The 20084-nt window shown below is 38.3% G+C and overlaps 1 protein-coding gene across 11 annotated transcripts in view; it reads right to left on the bottom strand.

Moving 5' to 3' along the window:
• Positions 1 to 20084, bottom strand: part of DMD (dystrophin) — a 2044659-nt gene that overhangs the window by 1625186 nt on the left and 399389 nt on the right. For all 11 annotated transcript variants that reach the window (XM_044996713.1, XM_044997415.1, XM_045002732.1 and 8 more), the window contains one exon: positions 12258 to 12319. In XM_044996713.1, the coding sequence (XP_044852648.1) occupies positions 12258 to 12319 (62 nt within the window). The remainder of the gene's footprint in view (positions 1 to 12257; positions 12320 to 20084) is intronic.

Genomic DNA, 20084 nt, shown 5'->3' with positions numbered 1-20084 from the left:
AGACTACTCTGAATCCCTGATATTTTCGGCTTTTGCAATGGAATTAAACCTGCATTTTAATCCATGGCAGCAGCCAAGCTTCACGCCAAGGCAGGGTTAAGAATCAGGTCAATATTTCCCTTTTATCACAAGACTGTGCAGAATTTTATGTTTTTAAAATATGCTGAAAATAAACCTGCTTTCCTACATATCATTCTAAAATATAATTTCTTGGTAACTGCTTTACTAATCTCATAGATCAACATTTTCATATTAATGAAATTAACTTTTATGTATTATATGAAAGCCACAGAGCAAAAAGGATTGGGGCTTTATTCACAAATGTGAGCCACTAAATGCTAGTTGAGAGTGTACAGCAGGAAAAATGGTTCCTTTTGGCCAATATGCAAATCTGTACTTAATTCAAGTGGAATTAGGTGCTAATTGCATTTTGTACCATTTTTTGTGCAGAGTGCACTAATATGGTTTCATTTACTTAGCACCTTACCTTTCAAGTGCTCTGTGAAGATTAAAAACAATTTTTAACATAAAGTAGAAATACTATATTTATAATATTTCACTTTTACATTAAATTTTCATAAACTGTGTAATGTAATTGATTGCACTTGTTTTAATTCTATGCCAAAAGAAATGAAAAATTAATAGGACAAATTCATTGGTTTCCAAGAGTACATCTTGCTGAATTTTACATAAGTATATAATTTATGGGAATAAAGAAATCCTTAAATATTATCTAGTGTTAAGCCAAATCTATTTTTATAGATCAAATTGCAAAGCTGAAGCACATCTATCATATAGCAACATTGTGTTTGCATATATTTATTCTAGGGCTGTTGATTAATCACAGTTAACTCACACGATTAACTAAAAAAAATAAATATGTTTAAAAAAATTAAGCATGATTAATTGCAGTTTTAATTGCATAGCTAAACAATAGAATACCAATTGAAATGTATTAAATATTTTGGGATGTTTTTCTACATTTTCAAATATATTGATTTCAATTACAGAACAGAAAACAGAGTGTACACACTTTATATTATTTATTATTACAAATATTTGCACTGTAAAAATAATAAAGAAAAGAAATAGTATTTTTCAGTTTACCTCATACAAGTACTGTCGTGCAATCTCTTCATCATGAAAGTGCAATTTACAAATAGAGATTTTTGCTGTTACATAACTGCACTCCAAAACAAAACAATGTAAAACATTAGAGCCTACAAGTCCAGTCAGTCCCACTCCTTGTTCAGCCAATCACTAAGACAAACAAGTTTACAAGAGATAATGCTGCCTGCTTCTTATTTACAATGTCACCTGAAAGTGAGAACAGGCATTTGCATGGCAGTGTTGTAGCTGGCATGGCAAGTTATTCACGTGTCAGATATGCTAAACATTCATACGCCCCTTCATGCTTCGGCCACCATTCAAGAGGATATGCTTCCATGTTGATGATGCTTGTTAAAAAAATAATGTGTTAATTAAATTTGTGACTGAACTCCTTTGGAGAGAATTGATGTCTCCTGCTCTGTTTTATCTGCATTCTGCCATATATTTCATGTTATTGCAGTCTTGGATGATGACACAACACATGTAAACGGGAGTTTCAGTGGGAGTTCTGTTGGAGGAGAAGGTTTTTTGTATTTTGTGTATTGTATTTTATAGTTATATGTGTGGAGGCAGTGTGCTGGGAAAGAAGCTGAGCCCTGATTAGGGGGTGGGGCTTCTCTGCTTAGGTGTCCTATAAAGGTAGCCAGTCAGTCAGACAGCAGCATAGACAGCTGCAGTGGCACAGGAGCCAGTAAACAGAGCTGTAAACAGGAGAGTTTGAGTGTGACTTTACAGGGGGAGTTTGAGGGAAGATTAAGAGAGCTAGGCAGAGGAATAGAGAGGCTACTAAAGGGGTGGATGGTGTTCTGCTGGTGTACTGGTGCCCGTTGGGGGTTTGTTTTGCTGTGGGTGGTGGTGGTTTGGTTTGTGTTTCCTGGACTAACAGGTTTTAGGTGGGAAGGCTATGACCGATACAGAGGCAGCAGTGGAAGACACAATGAAGATGACTGGATGTGGAAGCTGTGGCATGTACATGATACTGGAGAGAGTACCTGATAAGAGTTTTGTCTGCATGAAGTGCCGCCTGATAGAGCTGATGGAAGAAAAGATCTGAGGATTGGAGATGCAGGTGGAAACTCTGGTTGAGTTTAGAAGGGGGTTTGAGCAGATGATGGAGCAAAGACATAAGGAGGCTGAAGGGAAAAGCTCAGACTTACAGATAGAAGCAGGGCCAAAGAACTCTGAGGGGAGACTGCTGGGTGAGGAAAGTGGACAGTGGAAGCATGTGACTAAGAGAACCAGGCAGAGGAAAAGATGGGTCAGTGAAGGAGAAATAGAGCTCAGGAACAGGTTTGCGGAGTTGGAAAATGAAGAAGGGGCACAGCAGGTGGTCGCTGAAGGTGAGAGGGCAAGGAAGAAGAGAAGAGCAGCTAGTCCTACAGGAAGAGGGGAAGAGTTAATGGAGATAACACCAAATATGAGCCCCAGGAGGATATGGGATGGGTTGCGGAGGATTGTAAGGGACAATAGAAATTGAGAGGACTTTCAGCCAGAGGGAACAGGTGATAGACCAGAGAATTGCACCATCACCAGGAAAAGGCAGGTCTGCGTGATTGGGGACTCCTTACTGAGAAGAATAGACAGGCCTGTAACTAGAGCTGATCCGGAGAACAGAAGGGTGTGCTCAGTGGCGTAGCCAGGTGGAGGGAACAGGGGGAGCGATAAAAAAAAAGGCGCCACCCACTGCAGCGCTTTTATTCACCTGGCAGCACTCGCTGGCTCCGGGTGTCTTCGGCAGCACTGAAAGTGCCGCCGCCGAAGTGCCGCCAAAGACCCGGAGCGCTGCCAGCTGAGTAAACCAGAACCCCACTGCTCTACGTTCCCTTCGCGGATTCTCTGATTGCAGCCTCTCTGTGTCTGGAGTTTGTAGGGAAATCTCTTAGGATGGTTCGTTGCAGTTTGAGTCATCCTCTTGCACCGTCTCTGTTTGCTGTTCTGAGTTCCAGCTTAGATACCTGCAGCTATTTCTCCAGGAGATGGGTCGGCTTCTCAACTGAACAACTGTCCCTCCACTGCTTTTTTTTTTTTTAAGAGTCCCTTTGCTCTCTGACAATTCTTCCCTTCCTGTCTCTGCAACTGAAGGTGCTGGGCAGAAGTTTTGTCCAATCTATTTGCTTTACTTTCACTACAGCTCACTTCGTCCTCATTTCTTAAGCCCGTTTCTCTTTGCTCAGAGCTGGTTTCCATCACATTTCATTCGTGCTTTACTTCTCTTGTGGTTTTCTAACAATTGCTTAGGTAACTTTAGAGACTCTTTTTTTCTTCGTGTTTCACTGCACTGTTCTTCCGCTAACTTTTCCCCTCATGCTTCTGTCTTTCTTTTGTCTGCCTCCTCCTGTTCCTGACATCTCTGTCCCTTCATCAACATGGACACATGTCCTCATGAATGGTGGGCAAAGCATGAAGGGACATATGAATCTTTAGCATATCTGGCACATAAATATCTTGTGATGCCGGCTAGAGCAGTGCCATGCAAAAGCCTGTTCTCACTTTCATGTGACATTGAAAATAAGAAGCTGGCAGCATTATGTTCTGCAGATGTAAACAAACTTGTTTTTCTGACTGATTGGCTGAACAAGAAATAGGACTGAGTGGATTCATAGGCTCTAAAGTTTCCACTGTCTTATTTTTGAATGCAGTAATTTTTTGTACATAATTCTACATTTATAAGTTCAACTTTCATGATAAAGAGATTGCACTACAATACTTGTATTAAGTGAATTGAAAAATACTTTCTTTTGGGTTTTACAGTGAAAATATTTGCACTAAAAATAAAATGAGCACTGTACCCTTTGTATTCTGTGTTGTAATTGAAATCAATATATTTGAAAATGTAGAAAACATCTAAAATATTTAAATAAATGACATTCTATTACAATAGAGGTGCAGCTTATAGGGTAAGTTTACATTGGCTTTGTTCATGCTGTACCTGTTCCATAGACAAATGCTCTAATTCAGCAAAATACTTAAGCACATACCTAATTATAAGCACTGTGGAATACTCACATACTGGGTCTACTTGCCTGCTTAAGGTTAGGCACACACTTAAATACCTTTTGAACTAGGGACACAGAAAGGACTTTAGGCTTTGATTCAGCTAAAGAACATGCTTAATTTTAAGCAAGTTCTGAAGCTCATCTGTCATGGGATTTACTTTTCACCACTGGGGCACATCCTCATGACTTATCTGAGGATTAGCTCTCAAAAAGACTGACAACCCCTCTTTTGGTTACTCCCTCCAGGGTGTCTCTGTCTCTCTCTGGACTCATTTTCTCCTTCGTCTCAGACACTCTTCCACTCCACTGCCTAGACTGTGCTACTTCCCCAGTGCTGGTAGAGGAACTAGGGCACACCCACTACTACAGGTTCCAGTCAGGGACTCTGTGACTAGAACACAATCTACACAATCCCAGACCCTGTTACTGTTTCCCTCGACTTTTTTCTACCTTCCCTCCCTATCTTCTGCCTCCTCCTCTGTTCCTCTTTGTTTTCTAGACTAGAACCCTTACACCAGCTCAGACTGGACTGAGGAGAGCCCACCTCCAGGAGTATCCTCAAGGGATTGTTTCCGCCTCTTTACACTGCTACAGTGAAGTAAACAAGTCTTTGTGTAGCTGAGAATGAGGACCAGTAAATCTAGAGCACAGCTGTTAAAAGAGAGAAATATTTAATGAACGTTTAATTTTTTTTAATCTAGATTTTGATGGAAAATTTAATCAAACGGAAAAATTTCACCAACTTTAGTCTAGAGAGAGCATAAATTGATGTCACTGCACACAGGAGAAGGGGTATTTTATACCAGCTTAGATTCACCTGTGAATTTGGCCCCAAACATTGAAGACTTGTAGTGCTAGAGCATCGTGCTAATTATCCATATTGTGCAAGAGATCCTGAGTCACGGATAACTTTGAATCTAATATTGCAAACATATGCTGGATTAAGGTACTGTTTTCAAAACATGGACAGGATTAATGGGTATCACTGGAATTTGAACAAACATATCTGAACTTCTACATACATATCTGAAAGTTGTTCCAGATGTACATTTACCATACTCGGTAGCTGTCTTCACTTGACTAGCATGTTCCTTGTCAAGCTAGTACTTTTATAACACTGTTACTAAACTTTGTAGGCAGATTTTTTTTTCGTGGGGAGGTCTCCTCTGCCTCTTTTCTTTCTTTTTTTAATCTTTTAAAAAAGTCAAATATTTTATCCTTTCCTGCATATTAATTCGAGTCTAGTGAGACTAATGAAAATAGCACAGCTAATAAAATCACAAGTGCATTAGTCTCAGTGGTTGACACAATTTTATAAGTGCTAGCCCTTCAATAGATCTGTAAATCCATCCAGTAATGTCTTCCCCTTTCAGTGTCCTAACTTCTTGTACTGTAGTTTGCATTCATCATGTCATCAGTGGTGGGTTTTGGTTTAATTTACATGTCAAGAAGGGCACTAGATTGACAACATGGGAAACGGAAGGCTTAGCCACAGACCAGATACATGAGAAATAGTGGTGCAGATTTCCCCACAATGGCCCATCTTATACTCAGTCCTCCTCTGGTGTAGTACAGTGTCCTTGACCTTTAAATCCTTGTCCTCCATGCTGCAAATTCCAGTCATGGTTCTAATTTTTGCGGTAGTTTCTGTGATGCGGACTTTTGTGCACAAAGGGTCTAATTCAAAACCCCTAGGGACACAGTGAAGTTCCTGAAATTCTTGAATTACTTCAAAGGCCATTGAATCAGATCCTAGGACCTTGACTGATACCATCAAACCATCTTGCATAAGCCACCAAATAGCCATCAATGGTAACTAGTTTTGATTATTATGCAACTGGAGTTCAAAATTATAAGTAACTTAAAAAATTAAAACTGCATATATTGTTGTCAGTTGTGTGAGCCATCCAGTTACCGTTCAAGCCACCAACATCATTATATTTTGTTCTCTAAAAACCATTAGCACTATCCCACTTGTTTAGGTCTTGTCACCTGTTTGGTCTTGTCATTAAGCTAGACTGTAAACTCTTGAGGACAAGACTGTCTCTTTACTACATGTTTGTTTTCATATTGTCTACTACAATTGGACCGTGCCCCTGAATGTTACTGTAGAAATCACCAACATAACTAGAAATGGTCACATTTCAGAACTATGTTTTCCCCATTTCAAAATTGCCTTTTTTCAAACTTAAAATTTTCTTTAATAGTAGTTTTTCCCCTCATTTTTTCAATTACACTGTAAAATGAAAATTTAGTCTTTTTTTTTTCATTTTGGTCTATCACTTTTCCTTGCCCTCATCTTTCTCATTTTTAAGTGACAAATTTTTTTGTGATTTTTTTGTGAATTTTTCAACCAGCTCTGATCATGACCCAATTGAAAGTGAACTGCTGTATTTGTGCCACAGTAAAAAGTACATTTAAGATGTATAATAGGCTCCTCTGTAAATTTGTACACTAAATATTTGTCCAGCCCTAGCATGAATGCACCAATCAATTTAAACCCTGTGCACTCAAAAATGCCTATAAAAGAAAAGCAAATTCATCTTGCTGACATGCAGTATTTGAAGTTTAAATGTTGAAAACTCATCAACAAATTAGTGTTCTTGTATGCAACCCACTTATAAGTCACAATGTTGAGCAAAAATTCAGAATCTAAAATTAGTCATCAGAACATGACATACAATTAAAACTGACAAAACTCACAATACTTAGCTATTTGCTTTGCCTTTCAGTGTTCATCTTTTTTTTATCACTATCATTAGAATTATATTTGTTTATTTTGAAATGCCCGTTCCATCAGGAAAGAGTGAAATCAATTATTCTCAACACCTGGTGAATGTTTGTTGATTTATTTTGTCCTATGTGAGTGCACTGATTTTCTGGCATTTTTTTGCTATGCCGGCAGGTTCTAGACAGGGTTGCAAAATTAGTTGCAGTTAGTAAGTGCCTTATTTTTTGTGTACTATTAGATAGAGATTCAGACATCAATAATGTTTTCTACTATGGAGTCTATTATGCAATTCGTTAGTAAAAATATTTAAACACTGATAACACCCAAGCTCCTGTAAAATGCACTGTAGACATCATTAAAGCACTATAGTTATATTTAAGCTATTTACTATAAAATTCTATGTGATACCTATAAATAGCCTCTACATTATGCAGGCTCTGTTAAAAAGTAAAATTAATTGTCATTTACAATTTAGAAAAAGCTCAGATCTTAAAAATAACCATCCTGCACAGGACCAACATACCTCCTGTAATGATTCTAATTGGTTTGCAGTGTGCACTATTAATAAAGAACTAGGCTATGCCATGCACCTGTGCTACCCTTATGCACACAGAAAAGAATCTCCTCTTTGGAGAAACTCTTTTCTATCATTTTAAATGAAACAATATTAAAAAAAAAAAAGAAATATGCTCCACATTTTTAAAGCTGGCATGACTCAAGTATCACATGTCAGTTACATGACAGTAACTGCTAGGTCTATTATCTCATGACTAATCACAGAAAGGCAGGTTGTCTGGTGGTTAATGTTAAGAGAGAACTGGACTTGACATAACAGTAGCCATTTTCTGTATTCAGCCACATTATCAGAAAGTGAGAACACCATTTAGTCAGGAATAATTTGGTCTCTGACTAAGCAGACAAAACAGCTGCACAGCTGAAGTGTTGCTAATAAGGATAGATAAAGTGACACATTTATGAGAATGGGAGGGAGTGTGGATCGCTGATCTTGGATCTGAGTGTCTATGACTACGTGTTTCTCACTGGGAGTTGCTTTGCTGATAACTAAAATTATGACTTATTTATTGATGCTAGGGAAATTGTTAACCCATTAGCAGTTACTATGAGTTATGTGCTTTGTTCTGAACAACCTATAAAGAGAGTAGTTAGAGTATGCAATTTGGAGAAGTTTGGAGAGAGAGATTTCAACGAGTTAGGAGACTGACCTCCAACTCCCCAGCGGCTAGGAGGAAGGCTGTCCACCAGAAACCTGCTGCTGATCACTTGACACCACCTCAGACTTTGGGTAACTAAGTCTGGGGTGCTCTAGACTACTGCTATTTTAGACAAGTGCTTTAGACTCAATAAAAACAAGGATTTTTGAGTGAAAGCACTCGTGTGTACCAATCGTTTATCGGACAGAAGCATTTATTTATGTCTTGAAACTGCCTAAAAACCAGACAGTAGTTACTATAGTTTCAGGTTCAGAAAACCCCATGTAACAGTTAGAACATGCAACTGTGATTCAGGCCTCCTCAGTTCTAGTCTCATTTTCTGCTTTTCAATTTACATATTCCCTTTTATCTTAGAGCTCTTTTCAAACATTAAGAGCCAAATTGTGGCCCCTCTCATCTGAATTAACTAAACATGTGAAGTTAAAGCACATATGTTATTCTTCAAGGAGGATTAAACTAAAGTAAACTGGCCAGTTTATGTGTGAAGGAGAGCATCTACACAGGAGTTTACTGCACTTTACTTTCGCACACTAACTTCATAGCTTTAGTTGATTCCTGTTATCTTACCTGAATGTACACATGTCCTTAGGAGCGTTTGTCCCATTGCATTCCCATAGAAGACAGAAAGCATGTTACTTTTGGCGGCACGTAAACTATCTAATTGTGCAGGTAAAAATAATTGAGTTTCTCAGTGAAAAATCCACGACAAACATAGCAACCTCACACTGCAAAATCACCATTGTAATAGCCTAAATATATTGATGTCACTTCCATACCCCCTGCAAAACCAAACAATGTATAGAGTCATAAAACAAGCCTAGCACCCATCTGGTCACAGCTGTGCCAATACCCACTTGCCACAGTTTGAAGAAGCATGTATGGCTCCTTTGCCTCTGACCGGGAACAAGACAATGCTTCATTCCTGCTCCCACCTCTATTAGTCTCAGTTTCCTTCCTCCCTCCCTCCCTTCCTTCCAGTATGCTTGACAGCCTATTGTCTCCCAACTTAATAGGCTACCCAAACAATTCTAGTATCAGAGGGGTAGCCATGTTAGTCTGGATCTGTAAAAAGTGACAAGGAGTCCTGTGGCATCTTACAGACTAACTGACATATTGGAGCATAAGCTTTCGTGGGTGAATACCCACTTCGTCAGATGCATGCGTATTCACCCATTAAACCTTATGCTCCAATACCTCTGTTAGTCTATAAGGTGCCACAGGACTCTTTGTCGTTTCAAACAATTCTAGTAATCTTAATGATAAAGGTTAATGGGTATAGGGCAAAAAATAAAGAGAAAACCACAAAGATACTAAACAGAATAGAAATCACTTATAAAATTGATTAATCACTTTGAAAAGCCTAGCTAACCACACTGTATAATCTGTTACAGAGTATAGTAGTTAAGCAAGTGGTTAACCCTTTATTTACGGAAAGATTCCATCTTCCCTAAAAGCTGCTGTCTTGCCTTTCTCTTGATGTCTGAGAAAGGTGTGTCTCAAGCTATATGAAGCCCTGGTTGTTTATGTCACTATAGAGCCAAGAGATATAAAACTAGATCCTCAGCTAGTGTAAATCAGCATAGTTCTGCCAACATCAATCGAGCAATGACACTTTACATATGCTGGGAATCTGACCCATAGATCATTAAGGTTTGCAACTCTTAAATCTATTAGTATTTTGGCACTACTTCACATTGGACAAAACCCTAATAGAAAATATCAGGTATCCTCTTGCAATACTGCATGCATAAATATTAATCTGATCTCTTTTGCCCCTCTGAAGTCTCACATCTCCAAATTCTCTGCACAGGCTGCAGCCGTATGGGAAAAGAGGCAGAAGCCTGAGAATAACTTGCTCTTTGAAGTTTGTATAACTCATAATAATGCCATGTGGCTCTCTGTCCCTGTCTAGTGGTTAGTGAGTTTAAGAATTTTTTACTGCCTCTGAGCTAAGGGACCTGGTACAATAACTAATGATAAATAATAAAATATTAACAACAACAACCGTAATACCACCACTCAGCTCTTCCATAGTGCTTTTCATTATTAGATCTCAAAGCCCTTTCGAATGAAGGTTCAGTCTCCACATATGATCTAACCCAGGGGTGTCATAACAAACGTGTCAAGAGACCATAATTAATATCGACCAGAAAAGCATTATTTTTTTTTCCTAGTATGTGATCTTAATAAGGCACACATTGCCAAACCACAGACATTTTTAGGCAAGTTAAAGACACTTAAATTAGGAGGCAGATTTTCAAAATTTTACCATTTATGATCAAATATTGCTTATATCCATATTAATATTGTATGTAGCAGGCATGTGAGGCTCAATACCCTAGAGTTTCAGTCCAGAAAAGGGAATGGAGATTACTTGGATGTGACTGGTATTCTGGGTGTTCAAGAGATGTTTGGTGCACCTTGGACTTAAAAAACAAACAAACCATTTGCAGGGAAGGAACTCAACTCAGCAAGTTATCTTTGAGGACAAATGAGTTTATTCCTATGGTGTCCCGAAGGTGTGAGGACATTTGAAATTAGCCTTTTAGTTAGGTCCATTTCTAGTTGTTTTTTGTTTTTTTGCCAACTGACTCACTCATCCCAGAATATTTCATACTTGATTAATGAAATGGATTCCATTGCTCCTGAGTAAAAAAGAGGAGTGACATAACATATTTTATCATCTGTTTATAATTAATGCAGACCCTTAAGGCTAATCAGCTTAAGACACACTTTTGAAACTATATAGAAGCTATCTGAGCCAATTCTACAATCAAGACTATTCGTTTAAAAATTTCACACACTGTATTGTGCAACATAAAACTACAGAGATGACAAATTATAAAGCATGTTATCACAACATACCACATTAGCATTACTGAATTAACATCACTTCCAACAGAGTAACCCCCACATCATGCAGATGAGCAGAGCTGGAAGTACAGATGGGGTTGAGTCACAAAACTGAGATCCCAGATTTCTGACACTTTCTGAGGGTGATCTTTTAGTTTGCTCCCTGCTGGAGAGAAGGGATAGCTATGACACTTATATGCAGATCTGTGTTCATATTCTGAAGACCTTCTCTCCCAATTTTCTAAAACATTTGAATCACAAGGTTTGGTTCTAGCTCATCTATTGATAGAACTATTACACTGTGTTTTGTAACTGATTATATCATTATATATTGGGCGGTTGGGTAAAACCTTACTAAAGCTAGTGGGTGTAACAGCTGCTCTTCATTCAAGATAAACGTAAAATGCAAGTAAGCTCCTTTATGTAATAGATAGCTGAAACAATATGAGCTACACCCCAAAACATAATCCACATGCAAGGCTGGAATAGGATTTCAGCCATATGATCTGAAAGATTTTGACAGGGGCCTGAATGAAAATACGGGGGGGGGAGGGGGGAAGCGGGAGGTAAGGGCTTGCTTATTGTTTGATGGAGCTGTGTGTCTTGCGTGTGAGAAATAAAAACAGAAACACAAAGAAGCACACAGACAAGGCAGCAAGGAAGCCTCAGAGAAGCACTTGATGTGAGACCCTGAGAAAACGCTAATATAGAAAGTGGGCTAAGTGCTGGCTGGAAAGAGGCTTGGAATGGTGAACAAAGAAACTGTCTCTTATTGTTTGATTCCTACTGTGTTCAGGGAAACAGGACTTTGTGTACATTCTTTATAAATAAACTGGACTGCAATAAAGACATATCTGATTCATATTATCAATTTCTCCACCTAACAGAAACAACCCACAAGATGCTGAATATTGGCTAACTGGTCAGGTCTAGGGAGGTAACAGTATTGTGCAAGAAGCCTCAACTGAAATTTATTCAAACATACACATTAAACTTCAGGTCTTTAAGGTTTGATTTGATTTTTCAGAATTGGAGAAATAAGGCAAAGGGATAACTGTGTTCTTCCAACTTTCTCAAATCCTTTCAGTGATAAAACTGCAAAACCAAGAGGGATTACAGAGAAAGGTTTCAATATTAAGAGCCATATTTTCAGAAGAGCTCAGCTCCAATTTAGGCAACTAAATGAAGGAGCTGTGTTTTCAAAAGTGCTCAATACCCAGCTGAACTCTCTTGCAAATTTGGTACCAATTGTGGTAAGTAAGCTCTTTCGAAAATCTGACCATATATGTACATAACAGTCTTTAATTTATAAAGGAAAACAGGAAATTCCCTTACCTTAGCAAACTGTGCATTTACCCACTTTGTGAATGTTTTCTTTTGAACATCTTCCCTTTCATCTGTAAACAAAAACAAAGGAATTTATTAATATCGATATCATATACGTTTTGACTGGAGGAAAAAAGTCCTTTATATTATTATGAATGGTTGTTTCCAATTATGAAAAAATGTATATAATATTTGATGCTGTATAATGAAATAAAAGCCCTGTCTACACTGCGCTGCAGTGCAAACTAACATGAACTAGGCAACTTCAGTTTGTGCCAGCAATGTTCACATGGGGAATCTAGAGTACGGCGCTTTGGTGCGCTCTGCAATTTACACCTCTGTAGTCCACGCTGCAGCGCAGAGTCGACGAGTCCAAAGTGATCCTCACTACCAATAACACGTTAGATAATCAAATAGAGTGGAAGTTACATTAGAGAAAATAAGTACTGCCCATCTAAGTGAAGGTTGAGAGGTTATTTCAGTACCCGGATTATAGCACAACAATCTCTCTCTTTTTAAAACTATTAAACATTCCTACTTGTACACTGCCTGCTATTCTGGACCTTCATGATCTAGAAAATCATGGCTGTTTGACAGACTGCAAGAGGCGCTTTCATGGCATACATAGATAATGCCATGTCAGTGGGACCCAAGAAAAAACAAGGAAGAGATTTGCAATTGAAGAGCTGCCCCCACACGCCAGAGGAGAAAACATTTGTGGCTCTTGACCTTGCCTTCCTGTCAAAGGTTTCCCACTTTTCCCAATTACAGAAAAGCATTAGCTGGCACAGTGCATCCATAACTAGTATGTTTCCTCTCATTAGCACCCAATTAGGAGCAAAAGTCTGCTCACATATCTGTATAGGGATCATCAGTGAGAGTTCCTAGGAAGCACAGCATTGAATTTCTATCCTGCAGGGCAGGGGGAGGCTAAAATGGCTTGTGTCCTCCCAATCCTTGACTGCTCTGGAGGCTAGAGCTAAGTTATGGCAGCCTTCCTGGGCCGCCTGAATGGACTACAATATTTCCTGCAAACCCTACAGCCCTTCCACCAAGTATAACCTCTCCTAACCTTAACCCTTCCCCATCAGGCTCCCTACCTCAGGCCATGGGAGTTCATGGAAGGCAGCATTCCAGCTGTGTTTACAGGGCTTGTGCCAGGGGAATCCTTCCCCAGCCAGAACCAGGGCTTTTAGGGCCCCTTTAAACTAGTCCAGCCTTTTTACCGTCCATAAAAGGCCTGGAGTGGGGGCTAGTATCTCACCCTAGACTCCAACATAGTGCTCTGTCCACAAACATGAGGATTGTAATGATGATGACTGAAAATGGACAAATGTAAGGAAAGCAGCATATAAGAGTAGAGTTTTGCCCTAGGTTATGTAATCACATAAGAAACGAATTAGTGGCTTCAACCTAGTGTCTGATGACTATTTGTCCACATCACAATAGAGACAATTCTGTAAGCAATAATACAGAGGGATCTCTTTGCTAGAATAGCAGGATTATTTTAAATCAGAAATGAAGTGCAGAGGCAGGAGTTTTGTGGGGAGCATGGCATGGTGCTTGTATTACATGAAGCTACAGCCCGTGCCACCTCTCTCCCCTTCTTGTAAGCAGACAAGTTCACCCCATTTTAAAAATAAAAAATAATAGTAATTCTCATTTGAAATGCTCACGGATTAATAATTTTAATGGATTCAGTTGACTCTGAAAGGCAGTTGCAGATGAACTACATGAGGAATTCATGGTATTAATAATGTATTTCAATTCTTTTTCCTTTCTATGAGACAAGACAAGGCAAAGCTTTATGATACAATTACATCTTTTGTTCTCAGAAACCTTGCTTGAATAACTACCACTAAATGTGTCTTTTCACAGGAATGCTTTTCACCTATAACAATAAAGTATACTGATAAAATATGAATATGAAAGATAAAACTATTTTGTTACAAAAATTGTCAGAAAGTTAAAAAAATATGCTGCATGTAGACATTATGAGTAAAATGAGAGATTTAAAATAGATTGTAAATACATTATGAGCCATTTGACATTATATATGAAGTTTTATGTATCTATTGAGTAAATAACACAATGGAGATATATTTTAAGCAAGCAACTTCACTTCATATATACCTTTTTATTAAATTTTGAATAAGATTATTCTATGCAATAAACTATCATTATTTTTATGGCACCATTTTCATCACAATGTATGGCTTATTATACCATATACAGTGCATTACAAATGTAGACTGTATTTCACTAGCAAAACTGTCAAATTATTCATTAGCACAAAATCACATCATTTTAAGTTCCAGGATGACCTGCTTTCAAAAGATACTGAAGTGATGGCTGGAAGAATAGTTTCTATTATTTTTAAGCATAAAGGGTCAGACTTTAATTCCCAGTATCTTTTAAAAATTAAATATGTATTTTAAAATGCAAAGTATAGTGCTTCCATAGAGAGAGTTATAGTCTACACAATTCCTGGATTTCAAGGTTTTAGAATATAATTCAATTTTTACAATAATTCCTTGTTTACTTTCTGCTTGCCAGTCAAAAACATTATTGCTGTAATAGATGTGGTTACAAAACCACCAATTTCCCTTTGAAGGTTTTCAGCCCAGAGAACTGAATTTAAAACAGGGTAACATTTTATAATTTAGCTTGGAAAAAAAAGTCCTTATGAGTGGTCTCTACTGAAAATTTGCCAAAGTCGCTAAAAAAGGGTCAAAACACCAACTATTTATTTGAGTATCTGGTAGTGTTGAGGTTTGGAGGCCATCTAATGTAATCAACACCATTTTGCAAGACCAAAATAATCCCACTTCTGATTTTCCTCATCTCTTTTTGAAACACAATATGCTCTACTTGGAACCATTTCATAGAAATTAAAGCTGGATAACGACATATTACATCAAGCAATATATTCTCCTGCCAATGCAGGATTGTTCCCAAGAGTACATTTTCTAGAGTTTTGACTTTTCTAGTATTAAATACCTCAAGCAATGGCACTTGCTTCTTTCCTAGTCAGCTGTTGGTTGAAAGTGACATTTTTAGCAACTTTAGCTATTTGTGCATCTGGCAGCAATGAAGGGTCCAGAGGATAAACAATCTGCAGGCCACCTTGATTATTACAGTGCATGTGCCTTTGGTAGTGGGTGATTGTGAGGTTGTTCACATGCTTTCCTTTGCCCGTCAACACTACCTCCCTTTTGCTGGGTTGAATGTCAGCCAGTGGCTTACTACACAAGTGCTGCTCTCTCCCAGGCTCCTGGGATATGTAGGAGATAGTGTTCTTTGCAGGAATACAAAAGAAGTGTAGAGCTGGGTGTCTTGCATATATTTGATTTGATGTTGTATCACAAGCTCCCAAAGCATCTTCCCATAAAATGTGAAAGTAAATTAACACTAAACACATAGCTGCTTCTGTTAAATGCCTTTTAATACCATCCCAATGTGCAGCTTTAAGCATGTTATTAAAACAGAGGACCATTTTGTACAAAGCGTATATGTGATTGTGTAGAGGGGAAGAAGGGAGGCACAGCTATTATCTAGTGCCCAAGCATAATTTCTTTCCCATGCTGGGCTACAGTATAACATATTCAGAAACAGTGTTACTTTTCCACACATTTACATGCAAGACATTGAACTGCTAATCACAGATTAATTAATGCCCATTGAGCTAGTAACGAGCAGGGTCTCCAGAGTAATATGGGAGTTAAATCCAACCATTTGAATCTGGCTCTCTCACAGTCCAAGCGATGCTATGCAACCTTTGCACATTTCCATACACAACTCTCTTCCACTGTTATCTTTATATAACGATCATTCAAGTATACTTTCTTTTCATCTTTATTATTTCTAGATGCTTGCCCTGATGAGTTTATACCACAGCAATTTGTTTGTGGCAGCCTCCCTACAAAGAATCAATTTTGTGTTACTACATGGCACATTCAGTTTCCCTATAGAAAGTAGAGAAATACACACACACACACACACACACACTTTTTTTTTTCTTACCTAGATTGAAGGACTGAATACCAGATGTGAAAACTAAATGACATTTGTCTGGATGTAGTAGAAATGTGCCAAAAACACCAACCTGCCACTTCTGAATTTCAATGTTTATAATAGATACTTTAGTGACAGCCAGATGAATGCACTTGCAGCTGTTTTTGCTGTGAGGCAACAAAAATAATCAAGTGGTCAGGTATGTAATTTCTCTAGATGTCCCGGGGTAATATACTGTGTCTACTACACACTTCTCTTTAAAGCTGTCAATCAGAATTCCTGTGGATCTCAATTTCACTATTTGGGTGAATCTAAAAATGAAATACTGGAAATGTACCAAATTTCTCAAAGTAATTATGATGTGCAAATTTATAATCATTTCCCCCCAGCAAAAATATCACCTCTCCATTGTTTTCCAAAATCCTTGTCATGTAGTTGGAGGTTCTATGCTTACCCCTATTGCAGTTTAGGCACTCAGATAAAGATGGAGATTTTGGGGTCCATATACGTAAATGGACAAAATAAGAGAAACAGATACTTCAATGCTTGAAATTTATCTTGTTTTCAGGCACTATACCATCTGTTCCCAGTGCATAGATCTTGCTTTTACTTTATTTTTTTGTCTCCTTTTAGCCTTTCCATGCATAAGGAATTGTGTATAGGGTATGGTTCAGATGATCAGCAAAATACAGACTGTATCTGCAAACCTCTTGAGTTTGCTAAACTGTGCATTAGATTTGAAAGAAGTATTTTTCCAGGGCAGTGTGAAATTGTGACTAGAAAAGAAACTGGAATACAGCACTAATCGAGCTAATCATATGGGGAAGGGACAGTTCTAAAAGTTAATCAGGTGGCAATGCTAACAGAGGCACAAGTGGTACAGCAACGAACGCTTAGGTTCATGCAATCAGCCCTCAGTAGGATTGAGGATGCTACTACTAATGATGAGTGGTTAGCAGACAATTTTCATAGCTGCTTAATGAAATATTTCACATTTGCAATCTATTATCTCAATGAAAGTTCTTCAGAGTTTCCTCAAGACTAGAAAACATTATATGATTATCCTTTAATCAAACTGGATCTACCCTTTATAAAGGAAAATATATTTTTAAAAACCATACAAGAAATGAAAGAAAATTACTTTTTTTTAAATAAAGAAAATTAAACAGCCTATTTTGAGAGGATACAAAAAGGTAAATAAAAACTATGATATAAAGGCAATACTTTTAAACAACATTCTTTGATGGATAGAGTTGTGATTGTGAATGAGAGCTATGTAAGATTTTCTAATGGCTCGTTTACACAGAGCAAGTCTGAACTATTTCACCACTGTGAAATGGTACAGCAGTATACCAGTGTTATTGTAGACTAAGCCAAAGAAACAGCCACTCTCCTGGACAAACCAAACCCAAACATCCTCTACTTGGCTTTTCCTTCCCCAGTTATCTGGAGACGCTTACTCTTCTCCCCCAAGATACTATGTGATGCTTCAATGTCCTTTTTCAAATTCAATAGTGACATTAGCACAGACCCTTCCCAATCAGTTCTGATATACATCCTGGCCTGTCCTCCCCTACCCCAAGAAGATCTAACAAAAACTGAGGCTTGGTCTATACTAGAAAATTAGGTTGTCTTAACTATGTTGGTTAGGAACATGAAAAATCCACACTCCTGAGCAGCATAGTTAAGCCAACCTAAGTCCCCATGTAGCCAACACTAGGTCGACAGGGAGATGGAGTACCATGCCAATGGGAGAATTGCTCCTGTCAGTACAGGCAGTATCTACACTGAAGTGCTACATCGGTGCAGCTGTGCTGCTATAGTGTTTTAAATGTAGAGGTGCCCCCAATAACTTGCCCCTTCATATAACAGAAACTATAAGTCCTTCTAGCTCCCTCCAAAGATTTTTATTCATCAAGGTGACCCAAGAAACTAGTAAACACAATTAGAAAGACAATTTAGAAAGACAGCCAATGTCTTGGAGATTATTGCTTATACAAGGCATTATACAACACATGATTTGCTGTCTTTCAAAGAAAGGCTGGAAATTTGCATAATGTGTTTTTGAATAATTAACTGTGTGATGGGATATTCACCCCACACCAGCCCTAAAAGGGTTAAGAGGAAAGGAGTAATAAGTGTGATAGGCCACACATGAGATGCTTATGTTGGAGCCACAACCCCTAGTTGGAGGATGAAGTTCAGGTGAGCTGTGGTGAGGAAGTCTATAACCACCCTCTGCATTCGAGAGAGAAAGAGGGAATGCAGGGCAAGAGTAGGACCCTGGGAGCCTGGCCATGAGGGAAGGGTGTACCCAGGGAAAAAAGGGGTAGAGAAGAGAGCCTGCAGGAACTGGGTAGGAAGCAGCCCTCCAGAGAGAGAGCAGCAAGGCTGGGGATTGAGCAGAGCGTGGCTGTGTATTGTAGGGTCCCTGGGGTAGAACCTGGAATAGTGAGCTCGTCCTAGATTACCCTACGAGCCACTGATGTAGTGGCATTGCCTGGCCAGTAGGTACAGTGAGACTCTATACCTAGATGGAGAAACCACCTAGTGACCTGGCTGAAGGGCTGAACCATGAGGAGGAAACTGCGGTGAGTGAGTACCGTGTGATAACCTGTATAAGGTTTTTATTTGCATATCAGTCCTTCACCCCATTCCATACATCAACACTATGATCCACATCTGAACATATTAATCAAATCATCATAACTGTGTGGCTTTACTCTGTACTTTGTAAGATTCTAAGCAAAGTGGGAGAAGATGCTGGGGCAGTATGTTAACAAAGGATTAATCTCAGTTCAACTTCCCCTTCTTCATGCACAGGAATTATGAGATAGACAATAAATTTATTGTTTGGGAGATATTAAGGAGTATTCCTGTGGGAAAGCCAGTTTCCATATAAGTGTCCTAGCAATGGGTTGAATGCCACACTGAGGAAGTGGTCTATTACTCTTCTGATTATATAAACAAGTTGTATTTTATTATAAACATTGTATTTTATGGAAAAATTCCTTGCTGACTTCCCCTGTATTTTAATTCTGTTAAGTGTTTCCCACATTTTACACAACCTCAAAGGTTTTTGCTCTGACCTAACCTAATTCATGTTATTTAGAGAAATAGGGTAGATAGATAAGTATCTTTTGTATACAGTTGTAACTAGAGGCATAAAAACCTTTATCTGTAGATGGGGCACCAATCTCTGATGGTGCACTGAGTCACCATCTACTGTTGATAATATTATATCAGGGTTTTCTACAAGAGGTAAAACATGCTACATAGCTGAGTATAAATGTGTCTTCTCTCTAAGGACTTAACATTACTCTGAAGTCACATTGCTTTAACTTAAACTTGTTTGAAAACAGATTTATTTAAACCAGGCCAAACCCCAGTATGGATACACTTCTATCATTTTTAATTTGGTGGTATTGGTTTAGCTTGTGCCTATAAACTTTCCAACACAGCTTAAATGTAAACTGCCAGTTTTAAATTTCTGGCCAAACAAAGATACACTGGTTCAACTAAAATTGATTTCAAATGACACCTCTATTTTAATCAGTGACGTGGTATGTGTAGACTAGACCTAAATTATATGATGTTTCCTTTTCTTTTAAAGATCATTTGTACAGTGACATGGATTCTGTTTTCACTAATTACTTCAGAAAATCGTCCAAGCAATCAAATATTCAAGGGTCCATAACTGCTAATGATAAATGACTCAGTACCATAACAACTAGATGGGATAGCTGCAAAATTAAAATCCAGATCTAGATTCAGGTTCTAAATCTCTTCAAATTTCAGGGATGTTTTTCTCTCTAGGCTATT

The sequence above is a fragment of the Mauremys mutica genome, chromosome 1, assembly GCF_020497125.1.
Source record: "Mauremys mutica isolate MM-2020 ecotype Southern chromosome 1, ASM2049712v1, whole genome shotgun sequence".
Classification (NCBI taxonomy): Eukaryota; Metazoa; Chordata; order Testudines; family Geoemydidae; genus Mauremys; species Mauremys mutica.
The sequence above is the reverse complement of the archived record's forward strand: the minus strand, read 5'-3'. Positions and strand labels throughout refer to the sequence as shown.